Here is a 10702-nt window from a genome sequence, read left to right as displayed (position 1 = left end):
AAGTTATAAGCAAAATTTAGCTTTTTCATATCTCGTGACCACTAGGTGGCACTGTTCCGAAATTGAGCAGGCACCCTCGATTTATAGTACCTATACTAATATGTATAGTACATATTTTTGTTAACAATATAGTGATAAGCTTGTTGGTAGGTCAACATATTTACAATTTAAAACCATTCATTTTGAAAAATAAAGTATTCTGCGGTTCAGTTCTTTATATAATTCAGAACATGGTTGTATAAATGCTCATGTTTATGGATGACGATCCAGTAAACAACTGCTCAAAATAAACCAATACAGTCATGCAATTGACAAGACTGAAAAGAACACTTGGAAAGGAAAAGTATGACTGGTGAAGACTGGAGATTTATTAGTTATTGGGAGTTTGGACACTGGAATTATGGGCTCCCTGAAGTGGTTTTAAGAGGGAGCAAAAATAAAAGGATTTATTTGGATAATTTGAAGGGCAGAATGTTCTCAATGAGCAAGAGGTTAAAAGATAATATGAATAGAATGTCTAAAAAATAGGTAAAGTCACAAAGCTCTATGAAACATAATTTCAAAGCAGTGTCTCTTCAGCAGTTTTGTCTCATTTAAGAATTTTTTATAACTTTAAACAAATTAGCTTAACAGTTTTGCATTCAATTTGCTGAAGGTAGAATAGCTGGATCCTCGCTACACAAAGTGAGCAAATATAGGGAAGCCTTGAGCCAATTGTGGCAGTAATCTAAGGGGTCAAGGGAGGCACTATAGGAAAACTACACCATAGGAGTTCAAGGACTAAACACATTTACTCTCATTAGTGCCCTTCAAAGTGTCCCCAATATACTATCAATACATCTTCATCTACTGGTATCATCTGCCTTAGACATGCTCATTTTAGATGTTTTGATGCATGCATCATTGTTGACATACACATGTCCTTTTCAAATGTATGTATAAATCTAATTGAAAAGTCAATGTTTTGGGTGTTCTCTGCCACTGAGATTTAGTCTCTGATGTGCAAAACACTAAACATTGACCCTGCTTTTTAAACAGGATAAATCAGCCTCTGAAGAGAAAACAGTGATGGCAGTCATGACTCATGCTGTAAGATCACTTCAAACAGTAACAGAACAGAACCCCCCCAAACAAAAAAGTAATTCAGCCTTCCAAAGCTCTCACAGTGGATGCTAAAGCCTTTGAATGGAATAGGGTATGGTGATGATCACTTCTGAATGGAACGCACCTTGAGACTGTGAAAAAACGTGTATATATATACACTCACCTAAAGGATTATTAGGAACACCATACTAATACTGTGTTTGACCCTCTTTCGCCTTCAGAACTGCCTTAATTCTACGTGGCATTGATTCAACAAGGTGCTGAAAGCATTCTTTAGAAATGTTGGCCCATATTGATAGGATAGCATCTTGCAGTTGATGGAGATTTGTGGGATGCACATCCAGGGCACGAAGCTCCCGTTCCACCACATCCCAAAGATGCTCTATTGGGTTGAGATCTGGTGACTGTGGGGGCCATTTTAGTACAGTGAACTCATTGTCATGTTCAAGAAACCAATTTGAAATGATTCCAGCTTTGTGACATAGTGCATTATCCTGCTGGAAGTAGCCATCAGAGGATGGGTACATGGTGGCCATAAAGGGATGGACATGGTCAGAAACAATGCTCAGGTAGGCCGTGGCATTTAAACGATGCCCAATTGGCACTAAGAGGCCTAAAGTGTGCCAAGAAAATATCCCCCACACCATTACACCACCACCACCAGCCTGCACAGTGGTAACAAGGCATGATGGATCCATGTTCTCATTCTGTTTACGCCAAATTCTGACTCTACCATCTGAATTTCTCAACAGAAATCGAGACTCATCAGACCAGGCAACATTTTTCCAGTCTTCAACTGTCCAATTTTGGTGAGCTCTTGCAAATTGTAGCCTCTTTTTCCTATTTGTAGTGGAGATGAGTGGTACCCGGTGGGGTCTTCTGCTGTTGTAGCCCATCCGCCTCAAGTTTGTGCGTGTTGTGGCTTCACAAATGCTTTGCTGCATACCTCGGTTGTAACGAGTGGTTATTTCAGGCAAAGTTGCTCTTCTATCAGCTTGAATCAGTCGGCCCATTCTCCTCTGACCTCTAGCATCAACAAGGCATTTTCAGCCCACAGGACTGCCGCATACTGGATGTTTTTCCCTTTTCACACCATTCTTTGTAAACCCTAGAAATGGTTGTGCGTGAAAATCCCAGTAACTGAGCAGATTGTGAAATACTCAGACCGGCCCGTCTGGCACCAACAACCATGCCACGCTCAAAATTGCTTAAATCACCTTTCTTTCCCATTCTGACATTCAGTTTGGAGTTCAGGAGATTGTCTTGACCAGGACCACACCCCTAAATGCATTGAAGCAACTGCCATGTGATTGGTTGATTAGATAATTGCATTAATGAGAACTTGAACAGGTGTTCCTAATAATCCTTTAGGTGAGTGTATATATATACTACAAATCTAAACAAACAAGATCTGCATAGAAAAGAAGAAAAAAAAATGTATTCCTTTTCTGTGGATCTTTTTAATAAACTGAATTAGATTGTGCGCTGAATGGAGGTGGTGATGCTCTATTTAACAATTTTAGGTTCATAGTTGTGTTCCAACTACCACAAAGAGTTCAAGGACTGATCACTTTTCCTCATATGTGCTATGAATAACTTTTGTTTGTTTGTTTGAATCTGATTTAGCATGCTCATTTTAGATGTTGTCATGCACGAGTCATTTAAATGTTTTTCATTAAATCCTGACCTTATTACAAACAATCCTAATTTCTAGCTCTGATACACAAAATACTCTAATGTAACATATTTTTCATGATAATTCACTAACCATATTTAACTCTTTTATCCACAGTGAACTGTCAAAAAGGAAAAATTGGATTTCAGTTCAGATCAAATTCAACAGCTTAATCAGAATCCGTGTATGAACACATTCCATATGAACATCTGCACTGAAAGGGTGAAAGATAATTTTTTTTCCTTATTCTAACATTTGAATTTAATTACACTAATAACTGAACATTTGTGTGGACTTTAGCTAGTTGCAAAATGTGGTATGACAGTACACATGTGCTGTACAGTTTGTTGCATGATTCCTTTAATTAATGGGACTTTCTATCCGGTCCAAGGCGGTTTCTTTTAATATATGTTATACAAATAGGCCATAGCAAGGAATTCAGGGACCCCTAAATGTTTATTGCTCTTGGCCCCTTTCCTATTAGAAAATACAGTTTAGAATTTGATGTGGGGCCCCCCTGGACTTGTGGGCCCCTAGAATTGTTACCACCTTTCACCCCACTAGCTACGGCAGTGCAAATAGATGCATCTTTATATTTCTTATTCATAAGATCAAATCCTGACTTCTGCATTAATATGCTCATGAGAGATCTATCATGTAAAATAAAAAAACAGCTGTTTCCAACTCAGTTGGAGGTAATTAAATGCTTGCTTTATTGCAATGTTTTTGCTGACTTTGTTCTTAAAATTATATAATGAAAACTATTATAAATGCTGTCCTTTGAATCAAACCTCATAACTCTACATATCCTAATAGTTACTGATACCAAAATTATAAAACTAAAAATTTCATAATTCTTGGCATAAAGATATTAGTCCAACAGATCAGTTTCTCTGTTCAATACAGATATTCTGTGTTCAATACAAGTTACGCTCAGTCAGCAGCATTTGTGGCATAATATTGATTACCACAAAAAAAAAACATTTTACTCATCCCGTCTTTTTAAAAAAAAGCAAAAATCGAGGTTACAGTGAGGCACTTACAATGGAAGTCAATGGGTCTTAAAGGCAGAAAAGTGACGCGTATAACTTTATGAAAGCATTAACATTATTTTTTTTATGTTAAAATTCAAACATATTATTTGCTGTGAAGTTGTTTAAATCATTGTTTTCATGGTTTTTGTAGGTTTTAGTTTTTAGTTACTTCACCATGGCAACAAAGTTGTAAAATTGGCTATAAATTTACACAGAAAAGGTAAGCGATCTTATTGCCCTAAAATCATGTTAACACAAATATTGTTTACATCTTGTGTCTATACTTTTGAAACAGTGAGTATTTAAATGTTTACAGATTGACCACCATTCACTGCCTTTTGAAGTGTCTCACTGGAACCCAGATTTTGCTTTACAATAAAATCAACATTAATGCTGTTGATTATGCTTAACTTGTATTGAACCCGGAATATTCCTGTAAGTGTTTCATACACACTCACACACTATAAAACGTACTCAAATTCAAACTTTGACTTGCATTGAACTTGCAATCTAACTTGCATTGAACTTGCAATTTCCCATTAAAAAAATTAATTTAAAAATCTATTCACCTCAACTCTTCATGTTTAAATGGGATGTACAAGTCATATTCTTTATTTTCACTCATTATTAATTTTGTTTAACAGATGGTTATCAATAGCATGCTAAAACACCCCACAAGGAGCGAAAAACTGACACTTTCATACAACAAAAGCTATCAATATATATATATATATATATATATATATATATACAGGATAAAGAAATCTTCCACCGAAGACAAAGATCTTAACACAAGTTAAAACTTGTTCATGTTTTTGGGGGTCGCTCAGAGATATGAAACATTTTCCAGGGTTCCTTTAGGAACTAAGAATGACTGGAAAATTATATTTACAAGTCCAAAAAAGGCTGCCGGTATTTTTAGCCTTTTATTATTATAATTATTACTAAAAGAATTACCTTCTTGAAAATAGAAAAAAAACATTCCAGCTTAGTTTCACTTCATTATTATCCTGAACTTGATCAAGGTATGTATATTGCACTAATCTATGGTCATCTGAGAAAACTACACAGCTCTCATGTCCTCTCTTTTCACAGAATCAGAAGTCTTTTCGTGACTTTTGCTTTTCTTATTCTGGTGTGTCTTTACATGTTTGGCCAAATGATCGCTCCTCATAAACCTCTTGCAACAGTCCGGACACACAAAGCGCTTTTCCCCAGTGTGAGTTCTCAGATGTCTCTGTAACTCGTCAGATCTGGTGAAACTTTTCCCACAGAAGAGCCAGTTACACACGAAGGGTCTCTCGCCCGAGTGCCACCGAAGGTGCGCCTTCAGGTGCGATGTTTTGCCGTAAACCTTCCCGCATCCAGGGATGTGACAGATATGCTGTTTCTTTTTACCGGGCTCATCGCTGGAGCTTGATGATTGACAGTTGGGACACCGGCATCTTCGGCAGCGACGGGCAGTGGCCAGAGGGGATTTGGTGTGGAGAAGGGCCGCGAATTGTGTCTGATACTGTGCAAAGTCTGTGTGTCCTAAGACCAAACCCCTCTGGATGGGGAAGCGATGGGGAGCGAGTGTTGATGGATGGCTGACGTGGTTGCCCTGTTGAAGGCTCCACCACGGTATATCCTCCCCCGGATTTGGAGACAGCTGTCTCTGCTGCTGATGGACCAGGCCTGAATGTCCCGTCATGAAACCAGGTATAGCAGGTGGGATAGGGGCTGGCGCCGCATAGGTAACAGCGGGAACATACGTGGGTGGGCAAGCTGATTGTAATGACTGAACGGAGCATGGCAACATCTTGACAGGAGAGAAATCATAAGGATATGTGGGGTCAGCCGGAGGGGTTAGCGGGAGCTCATGGTGGGAGGCGTAGGAGCTTTGCAGGTGAGATTTCGTGGACAGTCCGAAGGAGGAATTGCTGGAAAGTGTGGACTGGGGATTCGCCTCGTTACTCCAAGGGTGGAAAATCCGCGAGGGCGAGCCGAGGGTCGTGTCGTAGGGAACTTGAATAAAGTCTGTGGGAGTGGATCTGTGATGATGGCCGATCCGGTTACACGTTGCTGCTAAAAGTGCCAATGGAGAATGTTTGCTGTTTTCCGGTGAGGAGTTTGGAGTGCGATCCTGGATCATATAATAAAGAACGGAGTTAATACATGCTTGAATAACACTGTCTGAAGATTTTAGGTCAACTTTGTAACACAGAGTCTGTTTCATGTTAAAGGAATATTCCAGGTTCAATTCAAGTTAAGCTCAATTGACTGCATTTGTGACATAATGTTGATTAACAATTTTTATTAAAAAATTTTTTTAAAAAAAAGAAGGTTACAGTGAGGCACTTACCATGGAAGTCAATGTGGCCAAAATGTTGAGGATTTGAAGGCAGAAATGTGAAGCTTATCATTTTATAAAAGTGCTCCCTTTTTTGTTTTCTGTTCAAACTTGTGTGTTATTTGAGCTGTAAAGTTGTTTAAATTGTCCTTTTACAGTTGTTTTAGGGTTTAACGTCATAGCAATGACGTTGTAAAATTGGCAATAACTTTACACAGGAAAGGGTTGTATGTGATTTTATGACACTAAAATCATGTTAACACACACATTAACTTTACACAGAAAAGGTTTGTATGTGATTTTATGACACTAAAATCATGTTAACACACATTATTTATGTCTTTATTTGAATGTTTACAGATTGGCCCCACTCACTGCTATTGGAACTGAAACCCCGATTTTTGCTATTATTTTATTTTTAGAAGGATGGACAATTTGAAATATATTTTGTTTTTTAATTATTCACAAGTACTGTAGATTGAGCTTAATTTGTATTGAACCCGGAATATTTCTATTATGAAGACTACAAAAGGCATTTTTTTCTAATTGTAGCTAGACTGTGCAATGTTTTACAATGTTAAATGAGATGAAACATTATGCTGATGCAATATTAAAATATGTGAGCAAAAATAAACAAACAAGACAGTTGATATGTTCAAAGTTACTCGTCTATGTATTTTAGTTAAATTTTGTGGTAATTTGAATGTGCGTAATTTTGAAATAAATGTAAAAATAAACTTTATGTATGACAACCTAAATAGTTCTAAAAAAAAAGACCACCACATATAGTACAAACGCTTCATTGTGTTTTTCACATATAAATATGAAGTCGTTTGAAACGTGTCTCCAAATAAAGTAGAAATGTCTAGATAATGCTTAAGTTTGCCCGTTGTAAGAGAGATCTCGTGAAATACCCGTCATTTATTTGTGATATGAAATACATTTTAAACACAATTTCAAACTTTTCACGAACCTGAAGAAATGCCTTTAGTGTGTCGTTCCTCCGCACAGCCACAGCTGCCATGGCAACAGCTCCTCTGTTTCCTCAAGCTTCCCACTAAAAACAAACCAAATGCGATCCGTAATAAAGTAAGGTAACGTTTTCTAATGGAAAAGTGTTGTCCCGTCGCGTCCTTGCACTATCTGAGGGAGTGTAGAATCACTTCTTAGGATTTGATAAGGACTTTGGTGGGCTGCCAGCCAGTCAGGAGTGAGATTTATGACTTTGAAGTTCGCCGCTGCCCAATGATCAGAGAAGAGCTGCTCTTTGAGAGGGGGAAGCAAATCCTCTGAATCCACACGGTTTGGGGGGTTGTGGGATAGATAAAGGCGGGACAATTAATGAAGTAATCGCTATGTGGGAAATGTATATACACAAATAATTGGATTTTCTTGATCAAAGACCCCGATCGCGCCTGGAGACCCCCACTATTGGATACCGGAGTCACCCGATCCCCCTTTCTGTTTAAGTATTTGTTGTGTGACAATGCGAGTGTATGTTATCTCCTGTGATATCATACAGGCTCATGTGATAATTTCAAGAGGAAGAAATAATTTGACTCAGTAGAAAGTTTACCTTACTCTCAATAACCGGGAGGAGAATCGACGTTTATTGGACATACAGTTTACAAGAGATTCAACTTGATGGGTTGCTCCAACAATTCACAGTTAAAATGTCATTTATTCACTAATTAGAAAGATATATAACATTACAAAACAAATTCAGTATTCAAAAAAGTAAACACATGGGGTGTGTAATTTTGTGCCACGTGAAGAGTGCACGTGCAATGGGCAGAATAAGTAGAATAGATACAAATTAAACCCATTAAGAAACATGAAAAAAACAAACAAAAAAAATAAGTAGAATAGATTTAATCTAGTGTTGATAACCTAAGAGTATAATTATAAATTGTACGAATAAAGTTATCCAGGGAGCAAATGCAATAATAACAACAGAAACAAAATTAATAAACGCACCCAAATGTTTATGTTTAAATGAATATGTATATATGTGTTTGTCTGTATACAGTATATTTATATATACATGAAATTAAAAATATATTAAGATACTTCAATAATTAGTTATTTTATATGTAAATATAATTCATATGTATGTTATACATATCAGGGTCAGAAATTACCAGGGGTTGCATGGGAGGAAAATGGCACCAGAATTGCCAAAAAATTATTATTTTTTTTTAAATACATTTCTTAATAACTAAGCCTAGTTATACACATTATCTCATAATTATCTTACATCGAGAATTTATGTTTCTGAACTTATAAATAGTAGTATTAGACAAAAAAGAATGAAACTAAGTATATTTTTTAATGGTTACATAAACAGTAAAAATGCCCCTGAAAATCAGTCTGGGGCAAATATGGAAAAGTTCATTTCTGATTTATTTACCATATATTCCTTAAAGATATAGATATCAAATGAAATCTCTCTCTCTCTCACACACACACACACACACACACACACACACTCACACACTCACACACTCACACGTAGTGTTTCCATGTTTTATGGGGACTTTCCATAGACATAATGGTTTTTATACTGTACAAACTTTATATTCTATCCCCTAAAACTAACCCTACCCCTAAACCTAACCCTCACAGAAAACTTTCTGCATTTTTACATTTTCAAAAAACATAATTTAGTATGATTTATAAGCTGTTTTCCTCATGGGGACTGACAAAATGTCCCCACAAGGTCAAAAATTTTGGGTTTTACTATCCTTATGGGGACATTTGGTCCCCACAAAGTGACACACACACACACACACACACACACACACACACACACACACACACACACACACACACACGAAGGTAATTACTTCACATGCCTGTTGAAATTTGAAGAGCTATTAAAGATTAATCTTTCAAAAGTTTTAGCATTACATTTAGACATCAAATTTGATTACATCAATTTATTTAATGCTAGCAAACACACATTTTCTCAAATTGGTCTTTAAATTAGGATGGGTTACAGTATTTCTTTAAGTCAACAAATCAGTTGGATAAATCCTTTAAAACATTCAATTACTCCTCTTTTGGCTGTACTAATTGCTTGTGATTAAAGTGAGACTAATGTTCATTGTCTTCTTTAAGTAAACATGACAAATCAGTTAAGAAAGAACAATTGATGTCCCACAACAAACCGGGCTTGTCAAACTCAACTCATTACAATGTGGAGGTGGCACGTGACAGGATGATAATGTCTAAGTTCTATGATGCACAGTCAGAAAAAGAAAGAGGAGGAGATCCAATCTTTGATATAGTCTGAACATTTTCCAGTTCTCCTCCCTCTGCTCCGCCCCGAACCAGTCAAGCCTTCAATGAGCAACTCAATCTCCAACATGTGTCACCTCAACAAACATGACAAGAATCAATGAATAAGTATGGCAAATGTGTAATAAAAATGTAAAAGGCTTTGAAGTTGTTTACCAAGAGTAATTTAAGAGCTTTGCAGGCAAGTAAACTGTCTGGAGATGATATTTGATATGTAAAGGGCAGACAAAATAAAAACAAGACAGAGAAAAAATTGTTTACAAGTAAACACCCACAGAGAGATGTCTCTAATCTATGACTTTTAAACTGTTCCTTTTTGAGCTGTTTGGAGTGCTTGATGTTGAAGTAGATCAGTTCTTTTGATGGGATTAAGATTTCTCCTCCTGCACTGCACACAGAGGGGGGATTCCTGCTGGGACAAAAGAAGATCTCAGTTTTCCTGAAGTCCACAGAAAATTGCAAGAGGGGACAATTCTGTTGATTTTTTTAACCATCACATCCAATTATAAGATGTATTCCTATATACCAGAAATCCAGAAAAATAGAAATCCAACTAAAGGTGTCACGGTGTGGGTAATCAGGGGACGGCAGACAGAAGGTTAGGATCCAAACGCAGTTTAATATATATATTAACAAAAAGGTAAACACAAAGGAAAGTCCACGATGGGAAAAACTAACTATCAAACAACAGAACACACAGCTAGGAGAACAAACACAATGGGTAGGAAACCGGGGCAAAGGCATGACAAGAAACCATACACGATATCAACATTAAACAAACACTGGAGCAAATAAAAGGTCCACGAGGGGAAAAGTAAACAAACACAAACTCACACACGGGTGAACACGAGTTGACTAACATCCACGAACAGCAGGGTAATCCTCGAACGAACGAACACGAAAAGAGGTAGCACACACTGACAGAGGCATGAACGTGAAACGGTAACATTCAACAACGATCGACCAAGACTGAACAAAGAACCAGGGTTTAAATACACGGACAAAGTGGAGACTGAACGAGGCACAGGTGAAAACAATGATGAGTGCAGGCAGAGAGGAAGGCCGGGAATTGTGGGAAATGTAGTTTAGACAAGGACAGTGAAACACGGGGCGAACAACAAGGAAAACACGACATGGAGCGCGAATGGTGACGGGTGAAGTGGAAAACACGGAGCAGACAAGGAAACATGACATAAACGTGATAGTGCGACAGAGAACACAGGGCAGACAACAGGTAATCGTGACAGAATCCCCCCT

General features: G+C 37.4%; 1 protein-coding gene and 1 long non-coding RNA gene across 2 annotated transcripts in view; both read right to left on the bottom strand.

Moving 5' to 3' along the window:
- Window positions 1–4387: 4387 nt before the first annotated feature.
- Window positions 4388–7265, bottom strand: LOC127655018 (transcription factor Sp5-like). The gene is made up of 2 exons (XM_052142611.1): window positions 7119–7265; window positions 4388–5938 (listed from the first exon to the last, which is right to left on the bottom strand). Exons 1-2 carry the CDS (start codon window positions 7167–7169, stop codon window positions 4877–4879), a joined length of 1113 nt encoding a protein of 370 aa, XP_051998571.1. The 5' UTR covers window positions 7170–7265; the 3' UTR covers window positions 4388–4876.
- Window positions 7266–7741: 476 nt separating this feature from the next.
- LOC127655024 (uncharacterized) overlaps window positions 7742–10702 on the bottom strand; it is a 69676-nt gene continuing 66715 nt past the window's right edge. The window contains exon 4 of the long non-coding RNA XR_007972002.1: window positions 7742–9854. This is a non-coding gene — a long non-coding RNA (uncharacterized LOC127655024). The remainder of the gene's footprint in view (window positions 9855–10702) is intronic.

The sequence above is a fragment of the Xyrauchen texanus genome, chromosome 14, assembly GCF_025860055.1.
Source record: "Xyrauchen texanus isolate HMW12.3.18 chromosome 14, RBS_HiC_50CHRs, whole genome shotgun sequence".
Taxonomy (NCBI): Eukaryota; Metazoa; Chordata; class Actinopteri; order Cypriniformes; family Catostomidae; genus Xyrauchen; species Xyrauchen texanus.
This window is presented reverse-complemented; position numbering and strand designations above follow the sequence as displayed.